Source organism: Salmo salar, chromosome ssa06, assembly GCF_905237065.1.
Source record: "Salmo salar chromosome ssa06, Ssal_v3.1, whole genome shotgun sequence".
In the NCBI taxonomy this organism is placed as follows: domain Eukaryota; kingdom Metazoa; phylum Chordata; class Actinopteri; order Salmoniformes; family Salmonidae; genus Salmo; species Salmo salar.
The window spans coordinates 4,263,282-4,287,500 of NC_059447.1; the positions used below are offsets into that span (position 1 = coordinate 4,263,282).

A 24,219-nucleotide genomic window follows, 5' to 3' on the forward strand; every position below is an offset into this window, starting at 1 on the left:
GTTAAAGCCTATTTATTTTTGTTACAAGACGTGTTTCGTTAAAGCCTGTGTAAAGTTAATTTGTTTCAATGTACCGGTAGGCACCTGCGGCTTATAGACATGTGCGGCTTATTTATGTTCAAAATAATACTTTTTGGTTAAATTCAGTGGGTGCGGCTTATATTCAGGTGGGCTTAATAGTCCGGAAATTGCGGTAATCAATTTTCTAAGTGTCGTCATTGTGGAATCTTCAATTCTGTTCCAAGTTTCTTTCAGGTCTCCATTCCAAAGTTTTCATGACCCACTTTGTGTCTTCCAGGCTGTTGGGAAACACAGAGAGAGAGGAGGGAAAATCATGTATCTTTCAAGACATCTTTATTCAGAGGAAAAACAGTGAACTCTTGTCTGACACAGACTCCTTGATACAGCCATGCTAAATCTGGTCTAAAACAGACCCTCTATTGTAGGATGTGATCATGTGACTGACTCAAACTGATGGGTCTTCACCATTATACATGACAGGATAGAGTCTGAATGACCATGATACAAGACAGGATAGAGTCTGAATGACCATGATACAAGACAGGATAGAGTCTGAATGACCATGATACAAGACAGGATAGAGTCTGAATGACCATGATACAAGACAGGATAGAGTCTGAATGACCATGATACAAGACAGGATAGAGTCTGAATGACCATGACACAAGACGGGATAGTCTGAATGACCATGACACAAGACGGGATAGTCTGAATGACCATGACACAAGACAGGATAGAGTCTGAATGACCATGACACAAGACAGGATAGAGTCTGAATGACCATGATACAAGACAGGATAGAGTCTGAATGACCATGATACAAGACAGGATAGAGTCTGAATGACCATGATACATGACAGGATAGAGTCTGAATGACACGGCTTCATTTTGAATTGACTTGGAATATACAACAAATAAATACAACTCCCTCATTAACACTATGGGTGGTGACATATCAGAAATGTGGGCCTGTGTGCTATCATGCCAACTCACACCAAACATGGTTAACAAGAGCACCAGATCTGAGACCAGGCTACAGATACCAACAGATCAGGCTATACATACCAACAGATCTGGGACCAGGCTATACATACCAACAGATCTGAGACCGGGCTATAGATACCAACAGATCTAGGACCAGGCTATAGATACCAACAGATCTGGGACCAGGCTATAGATACCAACAGATCTGGGACCAGGCTATAGATACCAACAGATCTGGGACCAGGCTATAGATACCAACAGATCTGGGACCGGGCTATAGATACCAACAGATCTAGGACCAGGCTATAGATACCAACAGATCTGGGACCAGGCTATAGATACCAACAGATCTGGGACCAGGCTATAGATACCAACAGATCTGGGACCGGGCTATAGATACCAACAGATCTGGGACCAGGCTATAGATACCAACAGATCTGATACCAACAGATCTGGGACCAGGCTATAGATACCAACAGATCTGGGACCAGGCTATAGATACCAACAGATCTAGGACCAGACTATAGATACCAACAGATCTGGGACCAGGCTATAGATACCAACAGATCTGGGACCAGGCTATAGATACCAACAGATCTGGGACCAGGCTATAGATACCAACAGATCTGGGACCAGGCTATAGATACCAACAGATCTGGGACCAGGCTATAGATACCAACAGATCTGGGACCAAACTATATACACACCACACATTTCTCACAGAAACAGGCCATTACATTTTATTGATTGATTGCTACATTACCTGTTCATCACAGCAGCAGCAGCAGCAGCAGCGGATCAGAACCAGGACAACAAGCAGCAGAACCATGCCTGAAAGGATCAAGATGGACAGTAATTTGTGTGTGTGTGTGTGTGTGTGTGTGTGTGTGTGTGGTTCCTACCGATGAAGATGAAGAAGACAGCGAAGGAGGCGATGTCCCAGTCAGACTGGAACAGCTGTTTAGACTGCAGCCTGGACACCACGTCTGTAAACGGATCCTTAAACTCTTCCTGTAGGTTCCTCTGGTCCATGGCTATAGCTGGGCTAGAATTAGTCTCTGTAAGGGTTAACACACTGGAGAAGAACAATATAGGGTTTATTATGATGATAAAATACAGGACACACTGGGAGAAGAGACATGGTTCTAATATAGACTACAAGGTTTCTCTGGTCCATAACTGGAGCAGTCAGGGTTAATACAGGACACACTGGGAGAAGAGACTGTGGTAATTCTCTATAGACAATTACAATGCACCTGACTGGCAGACTATGTCGGTCTATAAAGTAGGCCTAAAATATACGAAACAATGTTATTTCATTGTAAAGGAGATCATGCTGCATTTTAAATGTACCTCATAAAATGGATCAGAGTTCAGCGTACCTGCTCTGACCTAGACATAGTACTTTTCTCCTGATCACTTTTACATAGACTACTATGATGAGATATAGATCAACTAGCCAAATACAGACTCTATTTTACATCTAAAAATGACTATATTTGCTTTTAACTTTAACACTAACATCTTGATGAATTACAGCCTCAGACTTTCACTTTTAAAGAATATTCCAAGATTACCTATATATCTGACTTCACTTGAACATAAACAATTACAATAAACTCATATTTTCGGTAGTAATCAAACAAGTTTCTATATGTTTTTCCGAAGTTCATTGTACCTGTAACTCGAACAAGCTCCTGTTTTTTCTACATTTTACATTACATTTTAGTCATTTAGCAGACGCTCTTATCCAGAGCGACTTACAGTAGTGAATGCATACATTTCATACAATTTCATACATTTTTTTTTTCTGTGCTGGCCCCCCGTGGGAATCGAACCCACAACCCTGGTGTTGCAAACACCATGCTCTACCAACTGAGCTACAGGGAAGGCTGTTCTTCCGGGTACCTGTCTCTTCTTCCGGGGTACCTGCCCGACTGACGCACCTGTCGCTGTGTGAGTCACTGTACACTGATTTTTAAATTTTTTTTATGTAACCTTTATTTAACTTGGCAAGTCAGTTAAGAACAAATTCTTATTTATAATGATTTGCATGGGACAAGGATAGGTCGTTTAAATTCTGCTTAATTTTCTTCAAGCAGGTCTAAAGGAGAATTGTGACCATGGACTTACCGGATGTGAGATATTACCAGTCATTTCCACATTTCCAATGTCTTTTCAAAGGAAACTTTTAATGTGACTGGAGGAAATAAAGTCAGAACAATTCATATGTGTGACGCATGTATATAAAACTAGGATTTGTCATAGCTACATTTGTGTTTTCATTGCATAGATAAATGATAAATGTATTTTTCTATAGTAAACCAGCTGATTTACATAATTCAAGGAATAGCAATATTTTGTCAGGTTGAGTTGCGGTCATATGATGTATTGTAGTAACATATTAGTTCCATATGAGGCGCTGTTACTTTCCCGGCTCCTCATTTTCTGTTTTTCACCTCTGATTCATTGTTTACGTGGAAGTGAGTTTCGCTCCGTCTTCCGGGTTGTAGATCCTTCAGGTTGGCACTTCGCTTACTCTGAAGCTCAGCTGCGATGGCCGTGGTTCCTGCTCAATCTCTCCGGGTTTCGGATATCCGAGACCCGACGGTTCTGTTCGAGCGGTACAACACCGAGGAGATACGCGGCATCGAGCGGAAAGTCCGCGGAGAGATCGAGCACAAGAAGGAGGAACTTCGTCAGATGGTGGGCGAGCGGTACCGCGATTTGATCGACGCCGCCGACACCATCGGAGAGATGCGTCAGTGTTCGGAGAGCGTAGTTACCTCCATCCAGGACATGCACCGCTTTTGCCACAAGCTGAAACAGGGGAAAAGCGTCCCCCAAAGCAACAGCAAAGAAGAGGTTTGTGGCTCCATTGTGAAGCTAACGAGCGGTGGTGATGGCTAACTAGTTCAGTTGATTTTAGATAGCAAACTGTTCTGCAGAATACCATTCCCCGATCCCTTCTGGACAGTTTATGATGTTTGATTAGACTCCGACAGGTTCCACCCATTGTGAGATGAATGGTATATGTCAATGATGGGTATATCTGTGTGGGTTTCAATATCTACACCCTATATCTCTGTGTGATTGTCTCTCTGCCTGTCCCTTTACTTATGTATGTAATGTAGGCCTGTCTTAGGCCAGCTCTCCCATCAAGTCCCAGGAGAAGTTCTACACCATGGTGTATCCCTGTGGTACTCTCTGTCTGTGTGTGTTTAGAAACTCACTCTCTCTCTCTCTCTCTCTCTCTCTCCACACCAGGTCCAGAGGCAGTCCCACACCATGGTGTATCCCTGTGGTACTCTCTGTCTGTATGTGTTTAGAAACTCACTCTCTCTCTCTCTCCACACCAGGTCCAGAGGCAGTCCCACACCATGGTGTATCTCTGTGGTACTCTCTGTCTGTGTGTGTTTAGAAACTCTCTCTCTCTCTCTCTCTCTCTCTCTCTCTCTCTCTCTCTCTCTCTCTTCACACCAGGTCCAGAGGCAGTCCCACACCATGGTGTATCCCTGTGGTACTCTCTGTCTGTGTGTGTTTAGAAACTCTCTCTCTCTCTCTCCACACCAGGTCCAGAGGCAGTCCCACACCATGGTGTATCTCTGTGTGATTGTACTCTCTGTCTGTGTGTGTTTAGAAACTCTCTCTCTCTCTCTAAGCTCTCCCATCAAGTCCAGAGGAGTCCCACACCATGGTGTATCCCTGTGGTACTCTCTGTCTGTGTGTGTTTAGAAACTCTCTCTCTCTCTCTCTCTCTCTCTCTCTCTCTTCACACCAGGTCCAGAGGCAGTCCCACACCATGGTGTATCTCTGTGGTACTCTCTGTCTGTGTGTGTTTAGAAACTCTCTCTCTCTCTCTTCACACCAGGTCCAGAGGCAGTCCCACACCATGGTGTATCTCTGTGATACTCTCTGTCTGTATGTGTTTATAATCTCTCTCTCTCTCTCTCCACACCAGGTCCAGAGGCAGTCCCACACCACGGTCTATCCCTGTGATACTCTCTGTCTGTATGTGTTTATAATCTCTCTCTCTCTCTCTCCACACCAGGTCCAGAGGCAGTCCCAGGAGAAGTTCTACACCATGGCTTCTCAGATCAAGCTGCTGCTGGAGATCCCAGAGAGGATCTGGAGTTCCATGGAGGCCTCTCAGTACCTGCAGGCAAAGACACTTATTACTAAGACAGTGGACTGTTAGCATTTCCCATAGGAAGACATGGCATACTTAGCCGTCATTGCTAATACTAGCTGGGCATGGCCAATGATCAATGATGTATGTAAACCCACATCATAGGGCATGGCTAATGCTAACGAGCTAACTCTTGGTTTAACGGACACTCCTGGCCAGCCAACCAATATTTAATTTCAGAATTGGTTAAAATTAGGTTAGGGTCAGTTTTAGAGTTTGGGTAGTCAGGCTGTCAATGGGATGCGGGTCAGAAAAGCCCTTATAGCCTCTCCCTGGTTTCACCACCCTCTTTGCTGCAGGCCACCCAGCTCTACCTGCTCTGCTGCCACCTGCACAGACAGCTCCACCTGGAGGCTGGAGGACCACAGTACAGCCCCGTCCTCGCTCGCTTCCCCATTCTGGTCAGGCAGGTGGCTGCTGCTGGACACTTCAGGTGAATGTCTTCGTGATGTAATTTTGGATGAGGGAGCCGATTATCAAATCTAGATTTTCTGTGAAATTGAAGAGCCTACCGAGCATGGCTAGGAGCACCACAATCAATTTAGGAGCACCACAATCAATTTAGGAGCACCAGAAAATATGTTTTAAATTGATTCAGATACAGCCTATATTGGGTCTATATTCATTCTATCTACTTCTGAAGCCCATGTTGAGTCCTATACACTAACATGTAACACTGTAAAGACAGTTTATTATAAAAGATAAAATATTTATACGAATACCTGTCATTGAAATTAGTCATTTTTTGAATATTACCTTTCTTCATTGTGTAAAATAACTATTTTTGTATTGAGATGCATTGCATTGAAAATGGTCCACTGTCTCTTTAAAAACGTCAGGTTTTTGATGATGTCAGAGGCAAGAGATCTGTCATTCATTCATTGCTGCTTTGTTCATTGATCTCCTAAAAAGCTGTTCCTCTCTTTCTGTCCCCCAAATGTTTGGATACACTGGTAAAGTTACCAGGTTGTTAGCTAGCTGGCCAATGAGGTAACATGACTGAACAAAGTGTAAACAAATGGTTAATGATGCGCCAGTCGTTTTAGATCGGCCCACGACATGGTTTATGAATGTAAAATGGCATCCGCTATAGGAAGATAAAAATATTGCCCTGGTAATATGGTCAGATATTTTGACCTGGTTGGGTTAGAACCAAGCCGTTTTCTCTGTAGTAATGGGTCAGATCTTTTGACCTGGTTGGGTTTGAACCAAGATGTTTTCTCTGTAGTAATGGGTCAGATCTTTTGACCTGGTTGGGTTAGAACCAAGATGTTTTCTCTGTAGTAATGGGTCAGATCTTTTGACCTGGTTGGGTTAGAACCGAGATGTTTTCTCTGTAGTAATGGGTCAGATCTTTTGACCTGGTTGGGTTAGAAGCGAGATGTTTTCTCTGTAGTAATGGTGCCACCATGACCCTAATGAATCTTCACTTTCTTCTCCAGGGCACTCTGAAACACTGAAGCTTTTTTCATTACAACAGTTATTATCTGGGAAATTATTTTCCTAGTTGCACAGTGCTCCCAAAATCCTGCTGAGCTAAAACAAAAAAATAATGCATGTCTCTCTCTCTTTTACCCCCCTCCCAGGTCCACCATTTTGCTGGACAGTAAGTCAGTCCTGCGTGGTCGGGCGGTGTCCGACCAAGCCATCGCTGAGGCCCTAGTGTCCACCATGCTCCTAGAGGACAGCTCTCCACGTCAGGCTCTGGCTGACTTCCTCCTGGCTAGGAAGGCCTCTATCCAACAGCTGCTCAACCAGCCACAACATGGTACTAGTATATACCACTGTACCACAATACAATACCACACATACATCCTACACAATACAACACAATACACAACATCCAACACAATACACAACATCCTACACAATACACAACATCCTACACTATACAACACAATACACAACATCCTACACTATACAACACAATACACAACATCCTACACAATACAACACAATACACAACATCCTACACTATATAACACAATACACAACATCCAACACTATACAACACAATACATACCATCCTACACTATACACAACATCCTACACTATACACAACATCCTACACTATACAACACAATACACAACATCCTACACAATACACAACATCCTACACTATACAACACAATACACAACATCCTACACAATACACAACATCCTACACAATACAACACAATACACAACATCCTACACAATACACAACATCCTACACAATACAACACAATACACAACATCCTACACTATACACAACATCCTACACTATACAACACAATACACAACATCCTACACAATACACAACATCCTACACAATACACAACATCCAACACAATCCAACACAATACACAACATCCTACACAATACACAACATCCTACACAATACACAACATCCTACACAATACACAACATCCTACACTATACAACACAATACACAACATCCTACACTATACAACACAATACACAACATCCTACACAATACACAACATCCTACACTATACAACACAATACACAACATCCTACACAATACAACACAATACACAACATCCTACACTATACACAACATCCTACACTATACAACACAATACACAACATCCTACACAATACACAACATCCTACACAATACAACACAATACACAACATCCTACACAATACACAACATCCTACGCAATACACAACATCCTACACAATACACAACATCCTACACAATACAACACAATACACAACATCCTACACTATACACAACATCCTACACTATACAACACAATACACAACATCCTACACAATACACAACATCCTACACAATACAACACAATACACAACATCCTACACAATACACAACATCCTACACTATACAACACAATACACAACATCCTACACTATACACAACATCCTACACAATACAACACAATACACAACATCCTACACAATACACAACATCCTACACAATACACAACATCCTACACAATACACAACATCCTACACAATACACAACATCCTACACAATACACAACATCCTACACAATACACAACATCCTACACAATACACAACATCCTACACAACATCCTACACTATACAACACAATACACAACATCCTACACTATACAACACAATACACAACATCCTACACTATACACAACATCCTACACTATACAACACAATACACAACATCCTACACAATACACAACATCCTACACAATACACAACATCCTACACTATACAACACAATACACAACATCCTACACAATACACAACATCCTACACAATCCAACACAATACACAACATCCTACACAATACACAACATCCTACACAATACACCTTATCCTACACTATACAACACAATACACCTTATCCTACACTATACAACACAATACACAACATCCTACACTATACAACACAATACACAACATCCTACACTATACAACACAATACACAACATCCTACACTATACAACACAATACACAACATCCTACACTATACAACACAATACACAACATCCTACACTATACAACACAATACACAACATCCAACACAATACAACACAATACACAACATCCTACACAATACACAACATCCTACACAATACACAACATCCTACACAATACACAACATCCTACACAATACACAACATCCTACACAATACACAACATCCTACACAACATCCTACACTATACAACACAATACACAACATCCTACACTATACAACACAATACACAACATCCTACACTATACACAACATCCTACACTATACAACACAATACACAACATCCTACACAATACACAACATCCTACACAATACACAACATCCTACACTATACAACACAATACACAACATCCTACACAATACACAACATCCTACACAATACAACACAATACACAACATCCTACACAATACACAACATCCTACACAATACACAACATCCTACACTATACAACACAATACACAACATCCTACACTATACAACACAATACACAACATCCTACACTATACAACACAATACACAACATCCTACACTATACACAACATCCTACACAATACAACACAATACACAACATCCTACACTATACAACACAATACACAACATCCTACACAACAAACACAACATCCAATACAACACAATACACAACATCCTACACTATACAACACAATACACAACATCCTACACAATACAACACAATACACAACATCCTACACAATACACAACATCCTACACAATACACACACAATACACAACATCCTACACAATACACAACATCCTACACAATACAACACAATACACAACATCCTACACAATACACAACATCCTACACAATACACAACATCCTACACAATACAACACAATACACAACATCCTACACAATACACAACATCCTACACAATACACACACATACACAACATCCACACAATACACAACATCCTACACTATACAACACAATACACAACATCCTACACAATACACAACATCCTACACAATACAACACAATACACAACATCCTACACAATACACAACATCCTACACTATACAACACAATACACAACATCCTACACAATACACAACATCCTACACTATACAACACAATACACAACATCCTACACAATACACAACATCCTACACAATACAACACAATACACAACATCCTACACAATACACAACATCCTACACAATACACAACATCCAACACAATACAACACAATACACAACATCCTACACTATACAACACAATACACAACATCCTACACAATACACAACATCCTACACTATACAACACAATACACAACATCCTACACTATACAACACAATACACAACATCCTACACAATACACAACATCCTACACTATACAACACAATACACAACATCCTACACTATACAACACAATACACAACATCCTACACTATACACAACATCCTACACTATACACAACATCCTACACTATACACAACATCCTACACACATCCCACTATACAACACAATACACAACATCCTACACAATACACAACATCCTACACAATACAACACAATACACAACATCCTACACAATACACAACATCCTACACAATACACCCACACAATACAACACAATACACAACATCCTACACAATACACACAATACACAACATCCTACACAATACACAACATCCTACACTATACAACACAATACACAACATCCTACACAATACACAACATCCTACACAATACAACACAATACACAACATCCTACACTATACAACACAATACACAACATCCTACACAATACAACACAATACACAACATCCTACACAATACACAACATCCTACACTATACAACACAATACACAACATCCTACACAATACACAACATCCTACACTATACAACACAATACACAACATCCTACACTATACAACACAATACACAACATCCTACACAATACAACACACATCTCATCCTACACAACGTCTCATCTTACGTAACACAAGATAATCTCAGCTAGTCAACAGCCTCGACATGGTGTTAAACCAAACATTCTACAACATATTACAGCCTTGACACTTGTACTCTAAGTCAACATGCCATGTTATCACACTTTCATCATGCTGGGATTGTTTGGAGAACCATTTAATTTCCTCATCTCTGTTCAGTGGACTGGTGTGCTGTTTTGATGTGTGGTTCAGGTTAACAGCCATGTCTGTGTGTCCCAGGTGCTGGTATTAAGGCCCAGGTGTGTAGCCTGGTAGAGCTGCTGGTGACCACTCTGTACCAGGCCTACGCTGTCTTCTACGTAGCCCCAGAAGGGAGTCCCAGGCTGGGGGACGGAGGGCTGAGCTCCGGCCTCCTCTTCACCACTCTGGAGAACGTCACCTCCACCACCCCTACAGGTACATTACCTATGATACCTTGCAAGAAATGCTTGAAGAAAAAGTACTTTTTATTTATTTACTTTTTATTTAACCTTTATTTAACTAGGCAAGTCAGTTAAGAACAAATTCTTATTTACAATGACGGCCTAACCTAGTTTCATCCCATGTTAGTCCCAAACTGATCTGGAGCCCCTAACTTTGATAAGATTATATAGACGTGTTATATAAGATTGTATAAGCAACATGGTAACAGCTCTACTTTGACCTTTTGATTGGCCGGGTAGAATTTTCACCATGTTACATACACCTATCAAATCCTCTCTGAGGGATATTGACTTTCAACACAGGAGAATTTAATACCAATTATAAACCGAGGAGTTTGGGTCCTGGATGCTGATGATCTGAATCAGTGTTTCAGCTGTGTGTATATCCAACAATATACCATGGGTATATTGTAAAGACACAAAAATACTTGTTTACTGTTAGATGTTTGTTGGTAACCAGTTTATAATAGCATTAAGGCACCTTGGGGGTTTGTGGTATATGGCCAATACACCACACCCCCTTGTGCCTTATTGCTTAATTATAGAACTGTTGACATCTCTGGTAATCTGTCCTTCCGGTCCCACCTGTGTCCCCTGTTGTCTGTCCCCTGTTGTCCAGGTAAAGGGAGGCGTGTCCTTCAGGAGGAGGTGAGTACAGGAAGCTGGTTCAAGTACCTCCCCTCCTCCATTGCTGAGTTCCAGCCCGCCCTCAGAACCCTGGCTCAGCCAATCCAGAGAGAGCAGCTCAGAGACACCCTACAGCAGTGGATAAACACGTAAGACATCATCCAATCAATGCCCTTTACTTTGCATACAGAAACAGCTGCCATATTTCAGCCAATCAATGCCCTTAATTTCAACGACTGATATTCAATATCGATCATAGTCAGCTGTAGAATTAGAATACCATTAGTAAGGAGAGTCTGATCTGGGACCAGAAAATATCCAGGTTCTTCAGGAACTATCTGCTCTGGGGACCAAATGAACTAAAATGGAACTCTCCCATGCTGACTAGAAGGGGGGCGCGCGCGTGTGGGTCTGCATGTTGATGTTTGTCCATCCACACCAGACGCGATCAGGGCACACAGGTTGAAATATGTGACTTCCAGAGAGTGGTTAGGGAGTTGGTAAACCCTTCAACTTGGGGACACGCTCCTGACTTGAATGATGTCATTCATGTTTCACTTCATGTTTCAATAAAACAAGCCTGAAGTCAAATGAACAACAACCTGTCATTATAAACCTCAGTAACAGGTAGCGCTTTACACTCCTACCCGTATAGGGGGTTGAACATGGCAGATTTCAACACTGAATAACCCCTAAACTGGAACACAGTGGCTGTAACATGCTATACATGACGTCAGAGCTCAGTGGCTGTACAGTAACATGCTATACATGACGTCAGAGCTCAGTGGCTGTACAGTAACATGCTATACATGACGTCAGAGCTCAGTGGCTGTACAGTAACATGTTATACATGACGTCAGAGCTCAGTGGCTGTACAGTTACATGCTATACATGACGTCAGAGCTCAGTGGCTGTACAGTAACATGCTATACATGATGTCAGAGCTCAGTGGCTGTACAGTAACATGCTATACATGACGTCAGAGCTCAGTGGCTGTACAGTAACATGCTATACATGACGTCAGAGCTCAGTGGCTGTACAGTAACATGCTATACATGATGTCAGAGCTCAGTGGCTGTACAGTTACATGCTATACATGACGTCAGAGCTCAGTGGCTGTACAGTAACATGCTATACATGATGTCAGAGCTCAGTGGCTGTACAGTAACATGCTATACATGACGTCAGAGCTCAGTGGCTGTACAGTAACATGCTATACATGACGTCAGAGCTCAGTGGCTGTACAGTAACATGTTATACATGACGTCAGAGCTCAGTGGCTGTACAGTAACATGCTATACATGACGTCAGAGCTCAGTGGCTGTACAGTAACATGCTATACATGACGTCAGAGCTCAGTGGCTGTACAGTAACATGCTATACATGACGTCAGAGCTCAGTGGCTGTACAGTAACATGCTATACATGACGTCAGAGCTCAGTGGCTGTACAGTAACATGCTATACATGACGTCAGAGCTCAGTGGCTGTACAGTAACATGCTATACATGATGTCAGAGCTCAGTGGCTGTACAGTAACATGCTATACATGACGTCAGAGCTCAGTGGCTGTACAGTAACATGCTATACATGACGTCAGAGCTCAGTGGCTGTACAGTAACATGCTATACATGACGTCAGAGCTCAGTGGCTGTACAGTAACATGCTATACATGACGTCAGAGCTCAGTGGCTGTACAGTAACATGCTATACATGACGTCAGAGCTCAGTGGCTGTACAGTAACATGCTATACATGACGTCAGAGCTCAGTGGCTGTACAGTAACATGTTATACATGACGTCAGAGCTCAGTGGCTGTACAGTAACATGCTATACATGACGTCAGAGCTCAGTGGCTGTACAGTAACATGTTATACATGACGTCAGAGCTCAGTGGCTGTACAGTTACATGCTATACATGATGTCAGAGCTCAGTGGCTGTACAGTAACATGCTATACATGATGTCAGAGCTCAGTGGCTGTACAGTAACATGCTATACATGACGTCAGAGCTCAGTGGCTGTACAGTAACATGCTATACATGACGTCAGAGCTCAGTGGCTGTACAGTAACATGCTATACATGACGTCAGAGCTCAGTGGCTGTACAGTAACATGTTATACATGATGTCAGAGCTCAGTGGCTGTACAGTAACATGCTATACATGACGTCAGAGCCCAGTGGCTGTACAGTAACATGTTATACATGACGTCAGAGCTCAGTGGCTGTACAGTAACATCTTATACATGACGTCAGAGCTCAGTGGCTGTACAGTAACATGCTATACATGATGTCAGAGCTCAGTGGCTGTACAGTAACATGCTATACATGACGTCAGAGCTCAGTGGCTGTACAGTAACATGCTACACATGATGTCAGAGCTCAGTGGCTGTACAGTAACATGCTATACATGACGTCAGAGCTCAGTGGCTGTACAGTAACATGCTACACATGATGTCAGAGCTCAGTGGCTGTACAGTAACATGCTATACATGACGTCAGAGCTCAGTGGCTGTACAGTAACATGCTATACATGACGTCAGAGCTCAGTGGCTGTACAGTAACATGCTATACATGACGTCAGAGCTCAGTGGCTGTACAGTAACATGCTATACATGATGTCAGAGCTCAGTGGCTGTACAGTAACATGCTATACATGACGTCAGAGCTCAGTGGCTGTACAGTAACATGCTATACATGACGTCAGAGCTCAGTGGCTGTACAGTAACATGCTATACATGACGTCAGAGCTCAGTGGCTGTACAGTAACATGCTATACATGACGTCAGAGCTCAGTGGCTGTAGAGTTACATGCTATACATGACGTCAGAGCTCAGTGGCTGTACAGTAACATGCTATACATGACGTCAGAGCTCAGTGGCTTTACAGTAACATGCTATACATGACGTCAGAGCTCAGTGGCTGTACAGTAACATGCTATACATGACGTCAGAGCTCAGTGGCTGTACAGTAACATGCTATACATGATGTCAGAGCTCAGTGGCTGTACAGTAACATGCTATACATGACGTCAGAGCTCAGTGGCTGTACAGTAACATGCTATACATGACGTCAGAGCTCAGTGGCTGTACAGTAACATGCTATACATGACGTCAGAGCTCAGTGGCTGTACAGTAACATGCTATACATGACGTCAGAGCTCAGTGGCTGTACAGTAACATGCTATACATGACGTCAGAGCTCAGTGGCTGTACAGTAACATGCTATACATGACGTCAGAGCTCAGTGGCTGTACAGTAACATGCTATACATGACGTCAGAGCTCAGTGGCTGTACAGTAACATGCTATACATGACGTCAGAGCTCAGTGGCTGTACAGTAACATGTTATACATGACGTCAGAGCTCAGTGGCTGTACAGTAACATGCTATACATGACGTCAGAGCTCAGTGGCTGTACAGTAACATGCTATACATGACGTCAGAGCTCAGTGGCTGTACAGTAACATGTTATACATGACGTCAGAGATCAGTGGCTGTACAGTAACATGTTATACATGTCAGAGCTCAGTGGCTGTACAGTAACATGCTATACATGATGTCAGAGCTCAGTGGCTGTAGAGTTACATGCTATACATGACGTCAGAGCTCAGTGGCTGTACAGTAACATGCTATACATGATGTCAGAGCTCAGTGGCTGTACAGTAACATGCTATACATGATGTCAGAGCTCAGTGGCTGTACAGTAACATGTTATACATGACGTCAGAGCTCAGTGGCTGTACAGTAACATGCTATACATGACGTCAGAGCTCAGTGGCTGTACAGTAACATGCTAAACACAATGAGCCTGGTACGCTGGGTTGTCCTGAACACAATGAGCCTGGTACGCTGGGTTGTCCTGAACACAATGAGCCTGGTACGCTGGGTTGTCCTGAACACAATGAGCCTGATACGCTGGGTTGTCCTGAACACAATGAGCCTGGTACGCTGGGTTGTCCTGAACACAATGAGCCTGGTACGCTGGGTTGTCCTGAACACAATGAGCCCGTGTTGGTTGTGTTGTGAAGAGAATGTGCCGCGGACCCCGGATATTAATGTACTCATGACTCCATTATAAACGCACCAAAATTACCATCAGTTTCCCTGAATTGCCTTGTGAAAGCTTAACACTGTATTAATATCGTATTTTATAACTTAACTTGTTCTATTGTCAACATGACAAGCTTTCACATGATGCCCACCTGACCCAGATGGCGATTGACAACAGAGTGTTTTTAGATTGTGTAAACAACAACAGTAATAGTATGATGGCGGGGATGCAGGGTTGTGTTCCTAACAAAACAACTATAGTGTGCTTGCTCTACTTCCTCAACGGCACAGAGAGGAGAGATGAAATAAAGCACCTTGTAGTTGAAGACTTCTTTGAAATGACTTAGGAACTGTGAACATTTTGGAGAGGTGTGCTGCCCCTTGGAGACACCGGTTAGTCCTCAAACTCAAATTATGTTGAAAAATGTTTGTCTTATGTTGCACCTCCAACACATTTTCCAGGAATATTATCATGTTACTGAATGAGGATTCTCAGATTTCGTTTTCTACAAATGCGGCTGAAAGTAAATGTAAAATACACATCAAATCAACAGTGTAATGTTTGGATTCAGTCTTGTCTCAGGTGAACTGTTGTGTCCTCAACTTCAGTCTAATCATTTTCCCATCATCTCCTAACTGTTCCGTTTTCATCGCTACCATGGTTATGCATACTTTATGCCTTCCATATTTATTCTGTAAGAATCATATACACTGCTCAAAAAAATAAAGGGAACACTTAAATAACACATCCTAGATCTGAATGAAATAAATAATCTTATTAAATACTTTTTTCTTTACATAGTTGAATGTGCTGACAACAAAATCACACAAAAATAATCAATGGAAATCCAATTTATCAACCCGTGGAGGTCTGGATTTGGAGTCACACTCAAAATTAAAGTGGAAAACCACACTACAGGCTGATCCAACTTTGATGTAATGTCCTTAAAACAAGTCAAAATGAGGCTCAGTAGTGTGTGTGGCCTCCACGTGCCTGTATGACCTCCCTACAACGCCTGGGCATGCTCCTGATGAGGTGGCGGATGGTCTCCTGAGGGATCTCCTCCCAGACCTGGACTAAAGCATCCGCCAACTCCTGGACAGTCTGTGGTGCAACGTGGCGTTGGTGGATGGAGCGAGACATGATGTCCCAGATGTGCTCAATTGGATTCAGGTCTGGGGAACGGGCGGGCCAGTCCATAGCATCAATGCCTTACTCTTGCAGGAACTGCTGACACACTCCAGCCACATGAGGTCTAGCATTGTCTTGCATTAGGAGGAACCCAGGGCCGACCGCACCAGCATATGGTCTCACAAGGGGTCTGAGGATCTCATCTCGGTACCTAATGGCAGTCAGGCTACCTCTGGCGAGCACATGGAGGGCTGTGCGGCCCCCCAAAGAAATGCCACTCCACACCATGACTGACCCACCGCCAAACCGGTCATGCTGGAGGATGTTGCAGGCAGCAGAACGTTCTCCACGGCGTCTCCAGACTCTGTCACGTCTGTCACATGTGCTCAGTGTGAACCTGCTTTCATCTGTGAAGAGCACAGGGCGCCAGTGGCGAATTTGCCAATCTTGGTGTTCTCTGGCAAATGCCAAACGTCCTGCACGGTGTTGGGCTGTAAGCACAACCCCCACCTGTGGACGTCGGGCCCTCATACCACCCTCATGGAGTCTGTTTCTGACCGTTTGAGCAGACACATGCACATTTGTGGCCTGCTGGAGGTCATTTTGCAGGGCTCTGGCAGTGCTTCTCCTGCTCCTCCTTGCACAAAGGCGGAGGTAGCAGTCCTGCTGCTGGGTTGTTCCCCTCCTACGGCCTCCTCCACGTCTCCTGATGTACTGGTCTGTCTCCTGGTAGCGCCTCCATGCTCTGGACACTACGCTGACAGACACAGCAAACCTTCTTGCCACAGCTCTCATTGATGTGCCATCCTGGATGAGCTGCACTACCTGAGCCACTTGTGTGGGTTGTAGACTCCGTCTCATGCTACCACTAGAGTGAAAGCACCGCCAGCATTCAAAAGTGACCAAAACATCAGCCAGGAAGCATAGGAACTGAGAAGTGGTCTGTGGTCCCCACCTGCAGAACCACTCCTTTATTGGGGGTGTCTTGCTAATTGCCTATAATTTCCACCTGTTGTCTATTCCATTTGCACAACAGCATGTGAAATGTATTGTCAATCAGTGTTGCTTCCTAAGTGGACAGTTTGATTTCACAGAAGTGTGATTGACTTGGAGTTACATTGTGTTGTTTAAGTGTTCCCTTTATTTTTCTGAGCAGTGTACATTTGGCCCTATCCATGTAGGCCAATTCCCGAGAGTGTGGGGAGTTAGACATTTCATTTGGGAGGTATTTCATATTTTACTCGTGTCCAGTCTCAAAATCCCACATAAACAAATACGGGTGGCATATAATTAGGTTCTCCATTCTTTTGTGTAAAATTCCGCCAAACTCAAAAATAGCGCTGTGCCTTATGGGATTTCACTTCGCTCAGAAGCCGGCAGACTCGGTGTGGCTATCGGAGGGTCTAATTACCCCTACACCCTCCATATTTTTGGCTCCCTCAGCTTTGGGACACTTGAGAATATGACAGAGGCACGCGTGAACGTGTAGATGGAGGGAAAGAAGGTGATTTGTCGTTCAGTCAGACTCTATAACTCATCTTTTCATTCTCATCCCAGCTGGAAGGAGGACGTCTATAACAGAGTCAGCAGTCTGGTTAGGGTTGTTATCATGTTGTATTATTTCTCCCAGCTGTAAGGAGGACATCTTTAATGGTGTCAGCAGTCTGGTTAGGGTTGTTATCATGTTGTATTATTTCTCCCAGCTGTAACAGAGTCAGCAGTCTGGTTAGGGTTGTTATCATGTTGTATTATTTCTCCCAGCTGTAACAGAGTCAGCAGTCTGGTTAGGGTTGTTATCATGTTGTATTATTTCTCCCAGCTGTAACAGAGTCAGCAGCCTGGTTAGGGTTGTTATCATGTTGTATTATTTCTCCCAGCTGTAACAGAGTCAGCAGTCTGGTTAGGGTTGTTATCATGTTGTATTATTTCTCCCAGCTGTAACAGAGTCAGCAGTCTGGTTAGGGTTGTTATCATGTTGTATTATTTCTCCCAGCTGTAACAGAGTCAGCAGCCTGGTTAGGGTTGTTATCATGTTGTATTATTTCTCCCAGCTGTAACAGAGTCAGCAGCCTGGTTAGGGTTGTTATCATGTTGTATTATTTCTCCCAGCTGTAACAGAGTCAGCAGTCTGGTTAGGGTTGTTATCATGTTGTATTATTTCTCCCAGCTGTAACAGAGTCAGCAGTCTGGTTAGGGTTGTTATCATGTTGTATTATTTCTCCCAGCTGTAAGGAGGACATCTGTAATGGTGTCAGCAGTCTGGTTAGGGTTGTTATCATGTTGTATTATTTCTCCCAGCTGTAACAGAGTCAGCAGTCTGGTTAGGGTTGTTATCATGTTGTATTATTTCTCCCAGCTGTAACAGAGTCAGCAGTCTGGTTAGGGTTGTTATCATGTTTTATTATTTCTCCCAGCTGTAACAGAGTCAGCAGCCTGGTTAGGGTTGTTATCATGTTGTATTATTTCTCCCAGCTGTAACAGAGTCAGCAGTCTGGTTAGGGTTGTTATCATGTTGTATTATTTCTCCCAGCTGTAACAGAGTCAGCAGTCTGGTTAGGGTTGTTATCATGTTGTATTATTTCTCCCAGCTGTAACAGAGTCAGCAGTCTGGTTAGGGTTGTTATCATGTTGTATTATTTCTCCCAGCTGTAACAGAGTCAGCAGTCTGGTTAGGGTTGTTATCATGTTGTATTATTTCTCCCAGCTGTAACAGAGTCAGCAGCCTGGTTAGGGTTGTTATCATGTTGTATTATTTCTCCCAGCTGTAACAGAGTCAGCAGCCTGGTTAGGGTTGTTATCATGTTGTATTATTTCTCCCAGCTGTAAGGAGACATCTTTGAGTCAGCAGTCTGGTTAGGGTTGTTATCATGTTGTATTATTTCTCCCAGCTGTAACAGAGTCAGCAGCCTGGTTAGGGTTGTTATCATGTTGTATTATTTCTCCCAGCTGTAACAGAGTCAGCAGCCTGGTTAGGGTTGTTATCATGTTGTATTATTTCTCCCAGCTGTAAGGAGGACATCTGTAATGGTGTCAGCAGTCTGCTGGTCTATGTGAACAGTCTGAAGGGCCTAGCCTCCATCAGAGATGCTGTGTGGGACCTCCTCTCCACCGACTCCATCAGTCAACACTGGAGCTTCATCTGCCAGCGGCTGTTAGAGCGCCCCCTAGCGCTGTGGGAGGACTTCCTACAGCAACTCTTCCTACAACGTCTGCAGGTAACTAGCTTCTCTCAGGTCCCGTTTCCAGGACACAGATTAAGGCTAGTATTAATCTAGGTTTAGATTAACGAGACCCAGGCCTCGTCCCCAGGCTTTGATTGTGGACGCTTGGAAGGAAGTGTGTGGTACACGACTTTAGTCCTGAAGGAAGTAGCACCTTCTATGGAGAATCTCTGTTGACCAGGCTTTTCAGTCTAGGACTAGGACCAGTCTGTGTCCATGTTATAAAATAGTAACGAGCGCTGACAGTTTAGCTGTTGTTGTTAATGTTATTCTCTTGTCATGTGTATTCTATACACCCTGCTCCTCTCATTACATTGATCTGTTCCCATTCAGACAGTGGGGGACCTTTAGAAACAGGACAACAGGTTTAACCTGCTGATTTAACTAGCTAGTAACTACAGCTGACTTCTGTCTTCTAGCTGTCTAGTAAACTAACTCTCCTCTACAGAATAGTTGTAATCTGCTCACTGTATCTGTCTGTTTCCTCTCACATCTCCTTTTCTACCCCCACCCCCCCTTCCATCTTCCTCCCTCCTTTCTATCTCTCCCCTTCTCCATCTCCCCCTCTTTCTCCATTTCTCTTCCCCCAGGCGATCACCCAGGAGGGTACAGAGACTATCTCCACCCGCTGCAGACAGCTCCTCTCCTCTGCCCTTCGAGATCTAGAGGGCCAGCCCACCCCACCAGGCCCCGGTCCACCAGGCTCCAGCCCTCCCCTCCCCAGCCGAGGTGCTCTCTACGAGGCAGACGTGGCCTCCTTCCTGTGGTCCGAGGCCCAGGGGGACCTACTGAGCGACGCGGCCTGGGTCAGTGTATCCCAACGGGGGCCACAGCACCGGAGCGGCCTGGCCATGAAGACTCAGGCCCTGACACCCTGTGTCCAGATCTTCTGTTCGTCACTGGATGATGCTCTCAGAGACAGACTGGATGACCTGCAGCACTACCTGCCCTCTGATAACACAGGTAGGGAGACAGATGGATGACCTGCAGCACTACCTGCCCTCTGATAACACAGGTAGGGAGACAGATGGATGACCTGCAGCACTACCTGCCCTCTGATAACACAGGTAGGGAGACGGATGGATGACCTGCAGCACTACCTGTCCTCTGATAACACAGGTAGGGAGACAGACTGGATGACCTGCAGCACTACCTGTCCTCTGATAACACAGGTAGGGAGACAGATGGATGACCTGCAGCACTACCTGCTCTCTGATAACACAGGTAGAGAGACAGATGGATGACCTGCAGCACTACCTGCTCTCTGATAACACAGGTAGGGAGACAGATGGATGACCTGCAGCACTACCTGCTCTCTGATAACACAGGTAGGGAGACAGATGGATGACCTGCAGCACTACCTGCCCTCTGATAACACAGGTAGAGAGACAGATGGATGATTGGACTTTATTTCTACAGGTAGTCCCATTAAGATATTGTCCCAGGGAGACCTGGCCTAATGATAATGTAATGATGAACTATTTCTCCTAAGGTCAACTACTTGACATGAAGTCATCAATATCGTCTGCATCTCAAACTCTCTTCTCATTATAGTGGACTCCTTTTGACCAGAGGTTCTCCTCTGTCTCCTCCCTCCACTCTACCTCCTCCCCCTCTACCACCTCCTCCTCCCCTCTACTACCTCTTCCATCTCCTCCTCCCCCTATACCACCTCTTCCTCCCCCTCTACTACCTCTTCCATCTCCTCCTCCCCCTATACCACCTCTTCCTCCCCGTCCTCTACCACCTGCTCCATCTCCTCCTCCACCTCCTCCATCTCCACCTCCCCCTCTACTTCCTCCCCCTCTACTTCCTCCCCCTCTACTTCCTCCCCCTCTACTTCCTCCCCCTCTACTACCTCCCCCTCTACTACCTCCCCCTTTACTACCTCCCCCTCTACTACCTCCCCCTCTACCTCCCCCTCTACCACATCCTCCACCTCCCCCTCTACCACCTCCTCCACCTCCCCCTCTACTATCTCCCCCTCTACCACCTTCTCCACCTCCCCTCTACTACCTCCTCCATCTCCTCCGCCTCCCCCTCTACCACCTCCCCCTCTACTACCTCCTCCACCCCCCTCTACCACCTCCTCCACCTCCCCCTCTACTATCTCCCCCTCTACCACCTTCTCCACCTCCCCTCTACTACCTCCTCCATCTCCTCCTCCTCCCCCTCTACCACCTCCCCCTCTACCACCTCCTCCACCTCCCCCTCTACCACCTCCCCCTCTACTACCTCCTCCACCTCCCCCCTCTACCACCTCCTCCACCTCCCCCTCTACTACCTCCCCCTCTACTACCTCCCCTCTACTACTTCCCCCTCTACTACCTCCCCCTCTACTACTTCCCCCTCTACTACCTCCCCCTCTACTACTTCCCCCTCTACTACCTCCCCCCTCTACCTCCCCCTCTACTACTTCCCCCTCTACTACCTCCCCCTCTACCTCCCCCTCTACTACCTCCCCCTCTACTACCTCCCCCTCTACTACCTCCCCCTCTACTACCTCCCCCTCTACTACCTCCCCTCTACTACCTCCCCCTCTACTACCTCCCCCTCTACTACCTCCCCCTCTACTACCTCCCCCTCTACTACCTCCCCCTCTACTACCTCCCCCTCTACTACCTCCCCCTCTACTACCTCCCCTCTACTACCTCCCCCTCTACTACCTCCCCCTCTACTACTTCCCCCTCTACTACCTCCCCTCACCTCCCCTCTACTACCTCCCCCTCTACTACCTCCCCCTCTACTACCTCCCCCTCCACCTCCCCCACTACCACCTCCTCCATTTCCTCTTCCTCCCCCTCCTCCACCTCCCCCCTCTACCTTCTCCTCTTCCTCCCCCTCTACTACCTCCCCCTCTACCTCCCCCTCTACCACCTCCTCTACCACCTCCTCCACCTCCCCCTCTACCACCTCCTCCATCTCCTCTTCCTCCCCCTCTACCTCTTCCTTCTCCTCCTCTTCATCCACAGATCCCCAGGTCCCCTCACTCTCCTTCACTATAGGCCTAGGCTCTGGGTCCAGTTCTGGTTCCGGTACCGTATCCTCATTCGACCGGTTCACAGACGCCGTGGCGGTAGAGGAGACCCTACGTGAACGCTGTCTGGCATGCGTACGTGACATCATCACCTGCGTGCGATCTAAACTGGGGGTGGCCTCACCTGTTGGCTCCTCCCCCAGCCCAGCCCATCTCAGCTCGGCGCTCTTCATGGCCCGCCTCTGTCAGTCCCTCAGCAAGCTCTGCCCCAACCTCAGGCAGTGCATCCTGGGTAAACAGGGCGGTGCTGCAGCTGACCCTGTTACCAAGGGAACACCCCGCCAAAGCAGGAAGTTGGGGAAGGCGGCTGCCAAGGCGACAGAGGTTAGCCCCGCCCAGGCCAAGTGGGCGTGTCTGAAAGAGGAGCTTCTGGTTGTCAGTATGGAAGCATATCGGATATGGAGCTCTGCTCTCTCTAAGGTGAGGGGGGATACTTGGAGGGATAGTTCACCACTAAATCAAAGTTTGTCAGACATTTTCTGGGGCTGTTTATACAGAGTTGGAGTGCGGCTCTAGGATCAGTTTTGCCTTTGAGATTCAAATGAATTATATGGACAGGGGGGACCTGATCCTAGACCAGCTCTATGACTGAATACTGGTCCTTTTACATTACATGGACAGGAGGGACCTGAGTCTAGACCAGCTCTATGACTGAATACTGGTCCTTTTAGATTTTACATTACATGGACAGGGGGGACCTGATCCTAGACCAGCTCTATAACTGAATACTGGTCCTTTTACATTACATGGACAGGTGGGACCTGATCCTAGACCAGCTCTATGACTGAATACTGGTCCTTTTAGATTACATGGACAGGGGGACCTGATCCTAGACCAGCTCTATGACTGAATACTGGTCCTTTTACATTACATGGACAGGGGGGACCTGATCCTAGACCAGCTCTATGACTGAATACTGGTCCTTTTAGATTACATGGACAGGGGGACCTGATCCTAGACCAGCTCTATGACTGAATACTGGTCCTTTTAGATTACATGGACAGGGGGACCTGATCCTAGACCAGCTCTCTGGGAGGCTTGATACAGACCGAGTTTTGTGGTCTAAGAACGTCAGG

General features: G+C 45.0%; 2 protein-coding genes across 3 annotated transcripts in view; one reads left to right on the forward strand and one right to left on the reverse strand.

Annotated features, from left to right (window-relative positions):
• Window positions 1-169: 169 nt before the first annotated feature.
• On the reverse strand, window positions 170-2,711 carry LOC123743544 (small integral membrane protein 22-like). The gene is made up of 4 exons (XM_045721301.1): window positions 2,684-2,711; window positions 1,908-2,080; window positions 1,769-1,836; window positions 170-299 (listed from the first exon to the last, which is right to left on the reverse strand). The coding sequence occupies exons 2-4, from the start codon at window positions 2,035-2,037 to the stop codon at window positions 252-254; spliced, it is 246 nt and encodes an 81-aa protein (XP_045577257.1). The 5' UTR covers window positions 2,038-2,080; window positions 2,684-2,711; the 3' UTR covers window positions 170-251.
• Window positions 2,712-3,486: 775 nt separating this feature from the next.
• LOC106595044 (conserved oligomeric Golgi complex subunit 1) overlaps window positions 3,487-24,219 on the forward strand; it is a 61,974-nt gene continuing 41,241 nt past the window's right edge. The window contains exons 1-9 of one of the 2 annotated variants that reach the window (XM_045719583.1): window positions 3,487-3,870; window positions 5,057-5,167; window positions 5,494-5,627; window positions 6,781-6,962; window positions 10,874-11,050; window positions 11,696-11,852; window positions 19,890-20,100; window positions 20,697-21,069; window positions 23,079-23,563. In XM_045719583.1, the coding sequence (XP_045575539.1) occupies window positions 3,562-3,870; window positions 5,057-5,167; window positions 5,494-5,627; window positions 6,781-6,962; window positions 10,874-11,050; window positions 11,696-11,852; window positions 19,890-20,100; window positions 20,697-21,069; window positions 23,079-23,563 (2,139 nt within the window). In that variant the 5' untranslated portion in view covers window positions 3,487-3,561. The remainder of the gene's footprint in view (window positions 3,871-5,056; window positions 5,168-5,493; window positions 5,628-6,780; window positions 6,963-10,873; window positions 11,051-11,695; window positions 11,853-19,889; window positions 20,101-20,696; window positions 21,070-23,078; window positions 23,564-24,219) is intronic. The other variant, XM_045719582.1, reaches the window with a different exon arrangement.